This window comes from Pyrus communis, chromosome 15 (assembly GCF_963583255.1).
Source record: "Pyrus communis chromosome 15, drPyrComm1.1, whole genome shotgun sequence".
In the NCBI taxonomy this organism is placed as follows: domain Eukaryota; kingdom Viridiplantae; phylum Streptophyta; class Magnoliopsida; order Rosales; family Rosaceae; genus Pyrus; species Pyrus communis.
This window is the reverse complement of record NC_084817.1, coordinates 1,246,367-1,263,546: the sequence shown is the minus strand read 5'-3', so window position 1 is coordinate 1,263,546 and position 17,180 is coordinate 1,246,367. Positions and strand designations below refer to the sequence as shown.

Genomic DNA, 17,180 nt, shown 5'->3' with positions numbered 1-17,180 from the left:
GAAAGAGAGGGGGGGTTGGGGCAGTTAATGAGGAAGGAAGGGAAGGAGCAGCAGTAGGGGCAGAGTTGGTGCAGTTTCCATGGCGGCGGTTGCAGGGCTCTAATTTCGTGCCAATATTATTATTGCTTCGAACTCCACGACAACACCACTAGATTCATTTCTAAACCCTTCCAATTACTCACCTTACCCAACTCCAACAAAACCCAAAAAATATTTCCTTAATATTCTTCTTAGTTCTTAGTATTCTTACCCTAACGCTAAAATATTCCCAACATTTGCCCCTCAAAAAGCTGCAAAAACCCCGCAAGGAGATCGCGGAGATTTAAAACACACGGTCGCACAGTACTAGAGCACAGATAAGATCACAGGGTCAAAAAAGGAAACTCAAGTTGCGGTTAATTAATATGGATTTGTACCCAAAATTGAGGTCATCAGAAAAATGGCAGGCTTGTTTTGCTTAGGAGGGAGAGATCAAGGCCCAACCAGCGGTGACAAACAAGCGGGAGAGGATCAGAGCGGAAGAGTGGGAGGAGCAGCAGCGGAAGCGGCGGGAGGAGGAGGAGGAGGAGGAGGAGGGAACTTGTTTTTGTACAGATCATCAGGCGAGGAGCAGGCTGAGATCTACAACAAGGGGTTTGAGATATGGCCATCACAATACCACCCACACCAAAATTTGAACTACTACTCGTTTGGAGTGGATCCTAGCTACAACCATAGACACCTGGACAACAACAGCGACGGTGTTTCGGCGGATGATCTGTCGGCGGGGTTGAGGCTGACGATGATGAGAGGAGGAGGATTAGGAGGGTTGGGAAGTAGCAGCGGCGGCATGAACTGCCAGGACTGTGGGAACCAAGCAAAGAAAGACTGTCCGCACCTTAGGTGCCGGACCTGTTGCAAGAGCCGAGGGTTTCAGTGCCAAACACACGTGAAGAGCACGTGGGTTCCCGCTGCGAAACGACGGGAGCGGCAGGAACAATTCTCGGCCTTACAACAAAACCAAAACCAGCAACAACAGCAAGAACAGCAGATACAGTTTCGAGGTGAAAACCCCAAAAGGATAAGAGATAACTCTCTTGCCTGCGTTCGTATTCCTTCCAACACGTCAGGTAAAACTTTTGGCTTTACAAACAAATATATATAAGAATTGCACCAAAATTTTGCTTTAATTATAAATTATAAACATTTTTTTGGGAGGAAATCTACTGAAATTTCGGAATTAATCACTTGACATTATGAAGAAATTTGAAAAAAAAAATAATTTTGTTGCTTATTTAACCACAATATATAGTAAGATGTAGATCTTGCTGAAAGTGTGAATCCAACGAGGAATTAAGGGACAATTATATTTAAAATTTCATTTGGAATTTTTTCCGCCATCGAATCCGATATAGATCGTTTGCGTGTGGGAATATAGTGAACTCCAACGGATCCACACAGCTACCCACTCTCCATGCTTTTCTTTCTGTACATCCTTGTTCTTTGCTTTCACTGTTTGTTAGTAAACCTGACGAAGCAAAAGTTCCATGAAATTTCTTCACCATAATTTACATATATTCCTGTTTTATGTAATCTTTATAATTAATAACAACGAGATATTACTTATTTTTCTCTTTGTTGTGGGGGAGAACAAATTCTAGGGTTGGAGTTGAATCCATTTCCACCAGAAGTGAGCTCACCGGCGGTGTTCCGCTGCGTAAAAGTAAGTGCAATGGACGATGTAGATGAGCAATTCGCGTATCAAACGGCTGTCAACATCGGAGGGCATGTGTTCAAGGGACTTCTGTACGATCAGGGCATCGATGGTCAGTATTACCCAAGTTCTGGAGGAGGAGGAGGAGGTGAGAGCTCCTCGGGCGGTCGAGTTACTAGTCATGATCACCACCAAGACGGATGTGGAAGCGGAGGAGGAGGAGGTCATCCACATCATCAGCAACATGATCTTGTAACGGTCGCAGCTGCCGGCGGGACCTCTGGCAATCCGTCTAGTACGTTGCTTGACCCTTCTCTCTTCCCAGCTCCACTCAATGCTTTCATGGCTGGTACGCAATACTTTCCGCCTCCGAGGTCTTAAAAACCGAAAACAAAAAAATGGCAGTATTTGCTTGTTTGCTTTTAACCAAAATCTCTTATTGTCAGCTAGCTACTAGCTTGATTAGTCTAGCTGATGATGTTTATTTCTCTGATTATCATGGTTTTAAATTTCTTAATTTAATCTCATGCACTCAAAGTAGAAGAAGACCTAGCTAGCTAGGGCTGGAGAATTGGATCGAGATGTCGACTCATGAATGACGAGGACGATATATATTTGGATGGACAGGGATGTTTGGTTTTTGTTCGAATTTCAATTCTGAGTTTTCGTGGTTATTTATTTTGATGAAGATAACTCTTATCAATGATGATGATGGTGACTCTTTAATAATCTAAATTAATTTAGAATTAATCTAAATTAACCATTTGTTTATCGTGGGTTTTTGTGTGTGGTTTAGTTACTTGTTTTGTGCAGCATGCATTTGGATATGTGCGCATTGCATATAAATTGTTTGTTTATGATCATGTTTTATGTTATGTGTTATCTGGTTGACCAGTTTAATTAAATCTTAATTAGATTAGTGATTAGATATGAGTAGTGTTATCATATCTGGGTTTTCTGAGTGGCGGTGAACTCGAAACCGCTTTTCCAGTTTATCCGTTCCCTTGCCGGATGAATTACTAGGTTTCGTGTTTGGTTACCTAAACAATATTCTGAATTTAAATTCTTTCCTGTTTTGATCTTTTCGGTCCTACCAAATTCATCAAGTACTGTAAAACAAAAAGAAAGGGAGAACGAAAGGATGGAATGACATGGAAGATCTAGGTCTAGAAAAATGACTCATATTAAACTCTAGTGTTTCGAATTAATCATGCGGTGTTAAAAGTACATGACGTTTTGTTATTAGTTTGAGATGTCACAGTGATGTCCTGGAAATTGTAGGTAAGTTTCGTACTCTACATCTATTTTTAGAGAAAATTTTACATGGAACAGATTTACTGATACAGTGGTGTTTCGGTTCACTAATACAAGACTATGTGAAAAGAACCTTTCATATGTTAGTGTATTATTGGATCGTGACATCACGACAGCAGTGAACTCGTTCTATGTACATTATTCCCCTCCGTCGAAGGGCTTTCAAAATGCGCATGCATTGACAAATGGCAGGGTAGGCATTTCCCTACTCCGGAAAGATAAACTCTATCTCTGTCTCTCTCTTCCGTGTGTTTGTGTGTGTAGAACTGTATCTGTATGATGAGCACAAATCCTTTATTAGTTAGCTACGTATAAGGATAATTACAAAGGCATTAACGCCAACTACTTGCCTGCAAAACTGCATAATTTGGGCACTTGAAATTGACAAGCGTGGATCGATGTGACATGCATGGGAAACAGGGAAAGACCTATATATCCAGCCAGCTTAATTGCTGGGCATTAGCTCTTAATGTTTAATGCAGCTTAAACTCTGAAAGTGTGTGCATGTGATGTGTTTATTTACAAATATTTGAGATCCTTTTTTATTCTGTGTTGGGAGCTGATAGATCAAGAGATCCGAACCACTATTTAAAACCCTACAACCCTCATTTGTTGATTCTACTGGCTTACGTACCTCACACAAATCAAGAATTCGGATATCTCTATATACCTTTGAACGGCCCAAATTTTTGAGTACGGAGGCTTCGAACTTGAAAATTCAGAGAGGATCTCGATTATTTATATATGTATGTATATAGCTATATAGTGGGGATATAGGCTGAGGTACAAAATTGCATGCATGATTCAATAGGATCTTTAATGACGCTTCCATAGACTGCTACATTTGGTAATCACGAAGGGAACATAAAGCTTACCCCAAAATTTCCCTTGTTTTGTATAGTTTTTCTGACCCTAACTTGTGCAACCGCATCCTCCACCGTCCGATTTAAAACATTATAGCCTTGTTATATATACGTACACTTGATGATGATGATCAATTTTTTATGTAGATGTGTTTATTTATTCATTTATTTATGATTTTCTTTCGTGTTTGGGTATTTATTTAAAAAAAAAAAAAAAAAAAAAAAAAACCTAATTAAGGAGGTAAGCATGCATATATAATTGGTAGCGTTTGGATGTCATAATAAAGATAACAAATATTTTTGATTATTGAAGGGGGAAGTACTAGGTAAATGTGGCCAGTGGAGGATTTAGAATTTAAACTAAATGCAAGTTATTTAGATAGGATCCGAGCGCGAAAAGAAAAATCAGTTTATTTACTTGGATGACTTGTTGTGCACTTATCGACAAATACCGGCATACGCCGAAGCAATCTGATAAGTGATATTGAAAGAATTTGTCGAGTGTTGTTGACGCAACATGTCGAGATATACTTAGCATGCATGCATTACATCAAATATTTAGTAGGTACAAAAAAAAAACTGTACCAAACATTCGGAAGGTTATCGGAAGACCTTCACATGTATATTTTTCAAACTCGAATGGTTTTAGGACCATCTTGCTCCCTATTTCCATCCACCCCGCAATGTGGCCATATGTGTATTGGTTAAAGAGGATGTGCTTTTCATAAGATTCTTTCACCCGCAATTTATAGTTCTGGAATGAATATTACTTATATATAAGAACATATAAAATTCTATGGTGGATATTTCGAGATCTTAACGTTTAGATGTAGTTATTGTACTTTTGACCTATAATCTTTAAGGTTAGATCTGTGTAAACCCTAGAACTAGTTTAACCTAGCAGTGTCTCACTTTATGTATCAGGAAAAAAAGATGAACCCTAGTTGTTGACCCTCCCGTTTAGTATTTGACGGGTCTTTGTTTAGCTCAGCAAAATGTGGAAAAAGAAAGGTTGTTTCATGTATAACCTAAAATGTCAAATCTAAGGCTATATATACGTATATAAGTATACACGCACAGAGATAGATATATATATATATATATAAATGATCACGGTCAAACAACCGTGGAAGGAAAAAGGGATTTGGTTGATCAGATTGTTAACACGGAGTGGAGACATAGTCAGTCAGTGCAACGAAAATATTGTATTTTTGTGATTGAAATGTTACAAATTCGAGTTTTGAAAATAACATATTTGTAAAGTAAAAATAAAACTGCGTACGATAAATGTTTCTCCTGTGACCCTCGCAATATGGAAGCCTTATTAGCTTGCAGTAATGCTTACAGTTTTCAATCTTTATCTTCGATCAACCATATTGTACATTAAATTTATCTTAGTTATAGAGAAAAGATGATTTCAACTTAGGTGCACAAGAAAAGCACGTAGTTCTAATCAACTTAGCTAAGTTCAGATTTATGCAAAACAATTAATTTGAACGAGGACTAAGTCGTCATACTGTTACAACAGCCTGGCCTTCCAACGCTCGGACTGATTAGAGGAAACTTAATTAGCCACCAAACTGATATCGAGATCACTGAAATCAATTGTATTTGAAATTTGAAAACATTGACACATCAAGATGGAACGAATAAACAGTATTTGTATTGACCCACATAAGTTGAACGAAGGTTTGATCGAGGACTTATACGTACTGCTGATTACTTTTTCATTTAAATTCTCCGGGTGTCTTTCTCGCTTGACTTTACTGACCTAAAACTGCACTACTACTATGTATGCAATCAATCACCCTTATTTTCTGGCTTTGTGCTCTGAATTATCAGATCATCACGAGTCAATTAGGGCTCGCGGTAAGAGAGAGAGAGAGAGAGAGAGAGAGAGAGAGAGAGAGAGAGAGAGATGCGTGTTTAATAGTAACCAGTGATGTATGTGGGGTATATGTAAGAACTACTGTACTAGTAGTCTCCCTATTAGTAAATTTTAAATATGGATCCCTGCATGCACAAGAGAAAAATAAATAGTAAGGGAAACGTTATAGGCTCATGAGTTTTTTTTTTATTTTCAAATTGAATCAATTAAAGGATAATTTACACGCAACAAGGGTGTGAGATCTCACATCGTCCAGGGGAGTGATCCTTATATGTATATTTCCATCCCTACCTAGCACGAGGTCTTTTGGGAGCTCACTGGCTTCGGGTTTCATGGGAACTCCGAAGTTAAGCGAGTAGCGTGTGAGAGCAATCCCATGATGGGTGACCCACTTGGAAGTTCTCGTGTGAGTTGATGGGTGACCCGCTGGGAAGTTCTCGTCTGAGTTTCCAGAAACAAAACCGTAAGGACGTTGTCAGGGCCCAAAACGGACAATATCGTGCTATGATGGTGGAGCAGGCTTGGGATGTGACAAAAGGTATGTAAAAAGAGACTGAAATGTGTGTGCGGAACTTATTTTTCAAGATTTCTATTGATACAACAAAAGTCTAAATTATATTACTTTGCTCAAGAAAAAGACTCAAACTTGAATGCAAAGAGGTGGACATCCGCTTTTGAAAACTTACCTCACCCGCTCGGCCGTTGAAGCACATAAAGCGGTCGAGCAGAATAGCGATCACATCGCTAACTAGGGGACACGAAATGGGCATGATATCGAGTTGTAGCTCTCTGCCGTGTGCACGTAGTCCATCCCCATCTCTTTATCCATATCCCTCCGCTTTTCTCTATCTAGCTACGTAAATGGAAAAAAAAAAAAAAAACCCTCGTAGAATTTATGAGATCATCTAGTGGAACAAATGCAGCTAGGGTTTATCATTTCTTCCTCCTAATATATACACATATATATATATATATATAATATTTGATTATTATATATTATATATAGATATAGGGTGAGCAGGGCTAGGCGGAGCGTAGGGTTGTGGCCAGGCCGCATGCGGATTGCGGTTTAACTACGACGGTGGTCCAGAACACATCCGCGTCTGCTAGCGCTACGTATATATAGCTGCTACTGCTAGGTTTTCTGTTGCAGTCAGTGTGTGACTGTGAGAATATACATAGGATATGTATGTATGTAATCTGTATGTACTTGCGGTGCTCCTGCTAATCCTTGTGATTGTTTTTGTTTACAAGAAGGCCATAACGCCTGCCATCATCCTCAATCCCGCCCGCCCTGACTTCAAGGCATCTTACTTTCGATTTTGCATTTAATTATTTACAATTTTCGTAAGAGAAGTGTTATTGGCACTCTAAAAATCTCATTCTACCCTCCATGTATTTTTCTTTCCCAATATAGAAAGTCTGGAGTGTAGAATGAGATTTTTGAAGTGCTAATAACAATTCCCTTTTTGTAAATCTATTTTATTACAAGTGATATCTATTTTAATTTTGGAAACTGTTATTAGCATTCTAAAAATTTTATTCTACACTCCTCACAAATGTATTTTTCTTTCTAATTATAAAAAATATGAAATGTCAAATGAGATTTTTGAAGTGCTAATAACAATTCCCTTAATTTATAGTAAGAGTGATGATGTTTGAACTTGGAACGCAGTGAATTGAAGAATAATATTCTATGGCAATCCACCACTTATGCAAATCTACTTAGGGGCCAATGAAGAGAGATCATTGATTTGCTTTTTAATGATTTGCACGCACGTATTTTAATTTTTCACACATCTCTCTTTGTTTTTACCATCAAAAGCAACAAATAATATTAAGGCCCTGTTTGGCGGATCGGATAGGATTAGTTATACGGACCCGAGTGTTTGGCGTTCACTCGTACTAAATAAGCACCGGATTAATTTAACCGGTCGGATAGGATAATACGGTATACACCCGCTTAATAAAACCAACCAAAACGTCCGGATTATTTAGTCGGGGAAGAAGAATATGGGAGAGAAAGGGAGGGAGTTTGGGGGGTGTGGCGGAGAGAGCTGGGGAACAATTATTTGGGATTCTTCTATCGTCGGGGAAGAAGAAGGGAGAGAGAGGGAGGGTGTTTGGGGGGTGCGGAGAGACCTGGGAACAAAAAAATGATTTCATTTTTTTAATTTTTTTTTTTAAAGTTTGATGGCTCCTATCTAGTATAATATCAAACACAGTATAAATAATACGATCGCTAGTCCGATACTGCACCAAACACCCGACTAATTTAGTCAGTACTATCCGGTGGCTATTTATCCTATCCGACAGAAATAGTCAGTACAGTCCGAGCTGCCAAATGAGGCCTAAGGGACACTTAGTTTTCGGTCCCACTTGATCATATATTATAGACTCACATCTTATTAGTTTAAAAACTTTAATTCAAGTCCTCTATTTATTACATTGTGGTAAATTACATTTTGCTAGCTCATCTTAACGATGAACATATATGCACCTTAAATTACAACCTTTCCACTGAGACCTCCAAATTATCCAATCTAATTAACCTCCAAATTATCCCAAATTTATATCACATATCAGTGATATCAGGCACACCAAATATGAGTTTAATTTGATTTTCGAATTTCTTACTAGTGGGTACAACCTAGCCAACTAGAACCCACACACAATTGTCTTCTGTAAAATCACCCAAGCAATCCAAAAGTTGCAGAGTACAAAATTATAACACTGTTAATTGTAGTATATTTGCGGTACAATTGTTTATGTTTCAATCTTTGTACCCATGAACCAAAATTTTCTTTTGTCTTTCTACCCAGTAAGTGCAAATTAAACCTGCCTTTTGTGTTCATCTTTGTACCCATCTATAATATTATCTCAGATTTATATGTACCCACTGTAATTGTACCCCAACAAAGGAATTGTGAGAAAGAATGCACCAATTGTAACGTGGAACTCAAATATACACGTTATAAAAATTGTATATGTAACAAGTCCAGAAAAACCATAACAATTTTATGGGTACAAATATCCCAAATGCATCAATGGGTACATTTAAATTCACATGTACCCGTTAAAGAAATAACTTGAATTCAAACTAAGATATAAACGAAATAAAAATCTATGTACCAAAACATATTTTGTTTTACCTAATATGTAGGAATTGATTAATTAGTTCTCACTAATCTTATGAAATTTTATAAAGAAATGAATTAATTACATTTATGGATGGCATAAAGTTTTAAATGTAACATGTGTATAAAGTAGAAGGACTTTGATCAAAAATTTAAAATCAATAGGATTTCAATCAAATGATATTGGTGGTTAGGAATTGCATCCTAATTTCTCTTAATATTAAACAAGGGTGTGAAAAACGGTGTGTGTTTATCATTTTAATGTCTAGCGAAAAGAGATAACTTTATTGGATCTAAATTATGAAGAGCGCAACTTTCATCCAAACGGAGGCTCACTAGTATAATCAAAATGTTTACTTTGTGCCTATCTACATTTATTCATGTCCCTTAGTATTTATTTACTTAGGATTAAATTAGGAATTGCTCAAAAATCATAAAAAATAAAAAATAAAAATTTCTGGTCGGATCTCAATAAGGTCATGAAAAACATTTATATTTATTTGTCTCCTATTTTACATATGGATTTGCCCGGACCAATACATGATTTTCTTTTAGTCTTTAATTCTTTTTACAAATTCAGGGGTATTCAATTATGATTTTAAGTCGCTATTTAGTATTACGGTCTAGTGGTATTCCTCTTCACTTGTTAGTGAGAGGTCTTAGGTTCGATTCTCGCCAAAGGTGAATTTGAACCACATTATTGCTAGCTCATTGTGAGGTTAAGCGTACTCCCTTCCCCTTAGTGTAGATAATATCGTTTGTTTGAAAACAAAAATTATGATTTTAAGTCATTCTTTGAAAGTTTAGGTGTATTGAATTATAAATTGACAGGGTTTTAAAAATTTGAGGAATTCGAGGGAATTAGAGATATTTTATAGTGGATTTTAAACATTCACAAATCTCACATCTTCTTTGAGAGAGTTCACTAAAAAAAATTCATGAAAATTAATTAAACTCCATCAAGATTCATAATTTATAAAATTCATCAAAATTCCTCAAAATCCCAACTGAATACACTCCTCTTATTAACATTCAATTCAGCACACTTATATTACAAGAACACTACTAAAGAAATGTACTCGACACAAATGTTTTTCAAATGTATTGCATCCACCATTTTTATGTTAAGATGTTTAATGATTTTTTTTTTCCAGAGTTTTGGTTGAGTTTAAAGTCTCTTATCTTACATATCATAAAAATGTTTTTTTTTTTTTTTTTAGTAGAAATTTTATTGGGAAGGATGGGTTTTTCTCATATAGAAAACCCTAGTTTCAGAATAAGATAGTCAGTACAAAATTCATCTAAATTATAAGGAAACGATTCATACATGGTGGTAAGGGAAAATGCACTATTACGGTCTAGTGGTATTCTTTTTACTTGTAAGTGATAGGTGTTAGGTTCAGTTCTCGTCAAAGGTGAATTTGAACCTCGTTGTGAGGCTTACACCACTCTCCCACCCCTATAGACATTATCATTTGTTCAAAAAAAAAAAAAAAAGCATACTATTTTAGGCAGCTTGACTAAATACAGATCTATTTATCAAAGAAGTTTTGAAATGATTATTTATTTTTTTACATTCTTTGGCAATATAGCCACAAAATAATTAAAATTCAAAATTGTAGCCAATTGTAGTGGGCCTGGACCCTGCTAATGGAATCAGTGCGAAATCCAATTTGAAGGGGCTTTTAAGTCATGAAATTGAACTTGGGCCACCGACATTCATGGGCTCCAATTGACTGATCGAAGAGTCCAAGTCAACCTACGAATCAGAATAAAAACGTGATTGCGACGTTGACAATTACCACCGAACCATTGGAATACCAGATGCAAGCATTTATCTGATCTTCCACGAAACGCTGCGTTTCAGCTGCCCGCCAATGTGATCCAGAGAGCGCCCACCGCGCCACGTCAAAGTTAAAACGACGCCGCAACGTAAAGTAAAAGGTTTGAAAAAAGGAAAAAACGGTAGGTGTGCGGTACACGACACAGAAATAAATAAATAAATAAGAAAAAGAAAACAGTTTGACGTTTGAAGAACCCAGTGAGAAAATAACAGATTTGTGAAAATTTGCCGGGAAAATGGGGACGACGGAAGCGGCGGGAGGAGGGTGCTGTCCAACGATGGATCTGCTGCGGTCGGAGCCAATGCAGTTAATCCAACTCATCATTCCGATTGAGTCGTCTCGCCACGCCATCTCCTACCTCGGCGATCTCGGCCTCTTTCAATTCAAAGACGTAATCGTTGCTCTCGCATTTCCTCTTTCTCCTTTCAATTTTTTTTATTTTATAATTTTCTGTTCAATTTTGGATTTTTTGTTTTGTTTTTGCAGCTCAATGCGGAAAAAAGCCCGTTCCAGCGAACATACGCCACTCAGGTTCGTTGATTTTTTATTTTTTGAATTAATGAACCAATTTAATTTCATACGATATGAAATAATGTGTTATCAGAAAGTAATTGGATGTGGAATTTGGAATCGGCGATTAATTGCCGTAGTATCTGTGGTTTTGTGAGTAGATTTGCAAAAAAATATGGTTGATCTGAAAATCTTGTTTGTGGATTTGAAATTGTGTGATGCAGATCAAACGGTGTGGTGAAATGGCTCGGAGGTTACGGTTCTTCAAGGAACAAATGAACAAGGCCGGCTTGTCTCCCTCAACAAGGTCCATGATTAGCAATGACATCGATCTCGATAACTTGGAGGTAGTTTCAGTACTTGAGTTGATATTTTGAGTTTTCTATGGTCTACATTGAATCATTTTCCCCCTTTGCTAGGTTAAACTTGGTGAACTTGAAGCCGAGCTGTTAGAAATTAATGCGAACAACGAACAATTACAACGCACTTACAGTGAATTGTTAGAATATAAACTTGTTCTGCAGAAGGTATGGCTTGTTTTACTGTAATTGCAGTTAGTTCTATGAGAGCGTTGTTTACATTTTAGTTTGTTGCGGTCACGAGAAATTCCGCAACTTAATTTGTAATTATTTGTTATTGTGTTATTGATTCCCTTCATGTGATCCATAAAGTGAACTCAACTTGTTTACTCGTTTCAGGCTGGCGAGTTTTTTAATTCAGCTCAAAGCACTGCTGCAGCTCTGCAGAGAGAACTTGAAGTGCAGCATAGTATGGAAAGATCCATCGACAGTCCATTATTACTCGAACAAGTGCAGATTTGTAGTTTTTGGTTTCATTTGTTTCGTTTAAGATGAAATTCTTTTATCATATCCTTTGACTGATGCTTAGGTATTTTCTGTTGTAGGAAATGACAACAGATCCATCAAAGCATGTTAAACTCGGATCTGTTAGTGGTCTTGTTCCAAGAGAAAAATCGATGGCTTTTGAAAGGATTCTGTTTCGTGCAACCAGGGGTAATGTGTTTCTGAAGCAGGCTGTGGTCAATGACCGTGTCGTTGATCCTGTGTCAGGAGAGAAGGTTAATACTCAATAACATAACTATTTCATGTTCATATATATCTTTTGTGAACTGTCCGTCTTATTTTACTTATTGTGGAAGTGCACTCTCACAGATGATGGTTAATCTTGCTGCATGCTGTACTTTTTTCATGTATGTGAATCCTAGTATGCCTAGATATCATTGTCTTCCTGCAGGATGATTGAATACTTTTTTTTTTCTTTTCGGGAAATTAACGAGTTAATATATTTCAGGTTGAGAAAAATGTGTTTATCATCTTCTATTCTGGAGAAAGGGCAAAGAACAAAATTCTGAAAATATGTGAAGCTTTTGGAGCAAACCGTTACCCATTTACAGATGACTTGGGAAAACAATTTCAGATGATTAATGAGGTATGCAGTATTCTTACCTCTATATATGTGGAATCAACAGCTTTACTTTACCACAACTTAATTAAGGTTAGATTCAAAATTTCCTTTTGTATTAATGTGTGTATCTGTATGTGTATATCTTTTATACAAGGGTTTTCCTTAAATGTTGAGTTTAAATAGTCTGGATTTATTATCATTAAAATATCAAACTTTGTGCTCAATAAGAGATGACTGTGTCCATCTTTAATTACAGTCACTGACTCGTTCTGTAATCTGAATTCTGAATTCTATAACCACTTTAATTTCTAGGTGTCTGGAAAACTTTCAGAGCTGAAGACTACCATAGATGCTGGATTGTTGCACAGGAGCAGTTTATTACAGACAATTGGTCATCAATACGAGCAGTGGAACCTTCTGGTTTGTTATTCCAAATACTTATGCATCTAGCTTCTAATCATGTTTCTATTTCATAGTCAGTGAATTTAGTTTTGTTTGATCGGTGAGTTTTATTCCTTTATGCCTCGATAGGTGAAGAAGGAAAAATCCATTTACCATACGTTAAACATGCTAAGCATTGATGTGAGTAGAATGTGTCTTGTTGCAGAAGGTTGGTGTCCTGTATATGCTTCAAACCAGGTTTGATCTTTATCCTGTAACACTTTCCAAAATTGTATTCAATGCTAAAACTTGGCATGAATCATTTGCAAGTGCAAGGTATGTTTGAAGAATTTTTCAATTAACATAGGCTTGATGTTTCACAGATTCAAAACGCGCTGCAGCGGGCATCCTTAGATAGCAACTCTCAACTTGGCGCCATATTCCAGGTTTTGCATACAAAGGAACCGCCACCGACATATTTCCGCACAAACAAATTCACTTCTGCTTTTCAAGAAATTGTTGATGCATACGGGTGAGTCATTTTGCAAGTTATGCCTATACAAGGTGTTGCACCATGCTCGGTAGGAGGATCATGAGAGTTGGTAGACTGAGAGCAGGGGTGGCAGAGGGGGGAGGGTGAGGTCTTTTGGGGAAGTTTGGGAATTACCTGTTTATTTCTTTTAACCTGTTTATAATGGTAAAACATAATTTTTATAGTTCTTTACCTGTTGTCTTCCTTCTCTTCCATCAAACAGAAAGGAAGACCATTTCCTAACCTACTTAAGTTATTTTACTTTAGACTGCACAACTCATGTTTCCGAATGAGATCATTTCGGGAAGAATTTGTCTAATGTATCATCCTCACAGGGTCGCCAAGTATCAGGAGGCTAATCCAGGCGTATACACCATTATCACATTCCCTTTCCTTTTTGCTGTAATGTTTGGAGATTGGGGACATGGTATTTGCTTGTTGCTGGCATCACTCTATTTCATAATCCGGGAGAGGAAGTTTTCTAGCCAGGTAATGCTGCATGGCTTTGTGACCGTAGACGGACTATTTGCTTCTTGTCACTTTCACACGGTTCTATTAACTTGATTTGTTGACAACAGAAACTCGGGGACATCATAGAAATGACATTTGGTGGCCGTTATATTATTATGATGATGGCGCTGTTCTCAATTTACACAGGACTGATATATAATGAATTCTTTTCGGTCCCATTTGAGTTATTTGGGAAATCTGCCTATGGGTGCCGTGACCCATCTTGTAGGTACACAATCAGCCTGAGATCCTTAACATATGTGTGGTCTCTCAATCCCATTTGAGTTGATTAAACTTGGGTTTCTTTTTTGTGGCAGAGACGCTACTACAGTTGGTTTGACCAAGGTTCGTGACACTTATCCATTTGGTGTGGATCCCAAATGGCATGGTTCTCGATCTGAGTTACCATTTCTTAACTCATTGAAGATGAAGATGTCAATCCTACTTGGAGTAGCCCAGATGAATCTTGGAATCGTTTTGAGTTACTTTAATGCAAAATTCTTTGCGGATAGACTGAATATCTGGTAAGCTATACTACTCAACCTCGATCTTGCATTAATATATGCATATATATATATATATAGGAGTAGGAATTTCCATCAGTGTGTGATTGAAAATGAATTATCTTTATCTTTTATCTCTCCGCGCAAAAAGAAAGAAAAAAAAAAAAAAAGAATTATCTTTATGTGTATCATACTTCCTATAAAGCATCTCTAGTGTGACTGTTTGGGATATCGTATATCTCGCATGACATGCCCGTCCACCTTAAATGTGAAACTTGATATGTATTTCTTCTCCTCTATCTTGTCCACTCTCTTTCGGAGAATGCATGTGTAAGATTATGAGTTACTCTCTTAATGTTGACAACCTAACCTTATTCTTTTAGGTACCAATTTGTTCCTCAGATGATATTTTTAAACAGCCTGTTTGGCTACCTTTCTCTCCTAATTATTGTGAAATGGTGCACTGGTTCACAAGCCGATTTGTATCATGTAATGATATATATGTTCCTGAGTCCTACTGACGACCTCGGTGAAAATCAGCTTTTTTGGGGGCAAAGATTCCTTCAGGTTTGTTCTTCTTCAATTATGCTGTAAAATTTCTCAATCAGTACGAAAGAGTGACACTATTCCTAACAATTTTTTTTTTCTTTTTCCGTGTGTTTAATTACAGATTTTGTTACTGCTATCGGCTCTTGTTGCTGTACCATGGATGCTGTTTCCAAAGCCTTATTTCTTGAAGAAACAGCATGAGGAGGTAAACTTGAAACTAAAGTCTTATCATATCTCAACATCTGTTTCTTGTGTCCTACAGTCTCTATACTTTGCATTTATTCTTTTTCGTCTTTCTCTTTTGACCTATTACCTCTCTCAGAGGCACCAAGGTCAATCCTACTCACTGCTTCACAGCGGCGAGGACCCTCTTGACGAGGAGCACCACCCAAGTTTGCCTGGTCATGAGGAATTTGAATTCACCGAGGTCTTCGTACACCAACTCATACATACCATAGAATTTGTGCTTGGAGCGGTGTCTAATACAGCTTCATATCTACGTTTATGGGCACTCAGGTGAGTGAATAACAACTTACAACCATCTAATAGCATCGACTTGAAGCATAATTAGGCATCTAACTCAGTACGGTTCACATATTACATCGTCTTGTTTGCCCTTGTTTTGCCTTCTTCAGCTTAGCTCATTCGGAGTTGTCCAGTGTATTTTACGACAAGATTCTACTTCTAGCCTGGGGGTAAGTTCTTTCACAGTTTTACTCATCTTTCGTTCGTCACAGAAGTCGAGACCTCAAATTATCGGAGTAATGAATGGTTTCGGAATCACTACAGGTACAACAATGTGATCATTCTGATCATTGGCATAATCGTCTTTATATGCGCGACAGTCGGAGTGCTGCTAGTGATGGAGACCTTGAGTGCATTCTTACATGCCTTGAGGCTTCACTGGGTGGAGTTCCAGAACAAGTTTTATGAGGGCTCCGGTTACAAATTCTATCCCTTCTCATTTGCATTGCTCAGCGAGGAGGACGAGTGATGCACTGCCGTCGTTTGTACAATTTTTGTATACATAGAAATTATTTTCGAACGGGGGGTACGAGTGTGACAAACGTGCAAAATATAGATATAGCCGGAGGTTTGTCATGCAGTTTGGATTCAGTCTTTTTTGAGCATGTTCTTTCTTTCATCGATTGCTAGTTGCAGATGTAGCTGGGGTCTCATGGGTTCGTGATATTTTTATATAATCTTTCATTTTCTTTCAGTCTTATATTTCGTTGTCAACCAAACAGAAATGTATCGATATTATTTGACGTACAAATATACTAATACATAACTGTTAGGATTCATCTATTCATGAACTTCTCGATTAATGTAAGAGGAAATTCATGTTTGGTACTGTGTTTTGGATCAATTTTTTAGACTTACAATTCCTTTCACTTATAAATCAAGTAGAATTGATATTAAGAAATGATTTTCGCACTCTTTTTATTTTCTAGCACTCGACCATTTTTTTTCTCAAATTTTTCATTGAATAAATTAAACAGAATCAACGAATAAAAACGAAAAGAGAAGAGCAAAACCCGAGAGGTCACAATTACTGTGAGCAAACATATTAATGACGAGGAATGCATTTTTGCTATGTTATTAATACTTGTACTTGCTCTGCTATTCTGTCCCAACCTGGGCTAAGCGTAAGGCCTCGCCCTTCTACGTAGCCCAATAAAGCAATTGGGCCATTGCCTCCCTTGTTGAGGGCCTCATTATGTAACTACCATTTTAACATATTAGGCCACCAAATTCACATAATCCACAAATTCAGGCTCTTAAATTTGATCCAACAGCTAAAATTATTATAACTTTTAAAGGACCCCATGTTCGTAGTTGTTTGATCAAATTTCAAAAGTTCTGATTGGTGGATTATATGGATTTGATAGAAGAGATCTGTTCGAGGCATGAAATTGGGCGGGGGTCAAATACGATTAGACGCGTGAGAGATTTGACATTGACCTTACTTGAAGGTTTGAACAACGTTAACATGTTCAAATTTCGTGATTGTCCCAAGCCTATTTGCTC

At 37.4% G+C, this 17,180-nt stretch overlaps 2 protein-coding genes across 2 annotated transcripts; both read left to right on the top strand.

Annotated features, from left to right (window-relative positions):
- LOC137718562 (protein EXPRESSION OF TERPENOIDS 1-like) lies at positions 1–2,323 on the top strand. Its single transcript, XM_068458115.1, has 2 exons — positions 1–1,109; positions 1,641–2,323. Exons 1-2 carry the CDS (start codon positions 440–442, stop codon positions 2,072–2,074), a joined length of 1,104 nt encoding a protein of 367 aa, XP_068314216.1. The 5' UTR covers positions 1–439; the 3' UTR covers positions 2,075–2,323.
- An 8,580-nt stretch (positions 2,324–10,903) lies between these two features.
- On the top strand, positions 10,904–16,453 carry LOC137718201 (V-type proton ATPase subunit a3-like). Its single transcript, XM_068457704.1, has 18 exons — positions 10,904–11,130; positions 11,226–11,270; positions 11,474–11,596; positions 11,669–11,776; positions 11,948–12,058; positions 12,154–12,327; positions 12,561–12,698; positions 12,987–13,094; positions 13,206–13,313; positions 13,439–13,587; positions 13,923–14,076; positions 14,166–14,326; positions 14,415–14,621; positions 14,984–15,167; positions 15,271–15,354; positions 15,472–15,665; positions 15,785–15,844; positions 15,939–16,453. Exons 1-18 carry the CDS (start codon positions 10,975–10,977, stop codon positions 16,141–16,143), a joined length of 2,469 nt encoding a protein of 822 aa, XP_068313805.1. The 5' UTR covers positions 10,904–10,974; the 3' UTR covers positions 16,144–16,453.
- Positions 16,454–17,180: the final 727 nt, after the last annotated feature.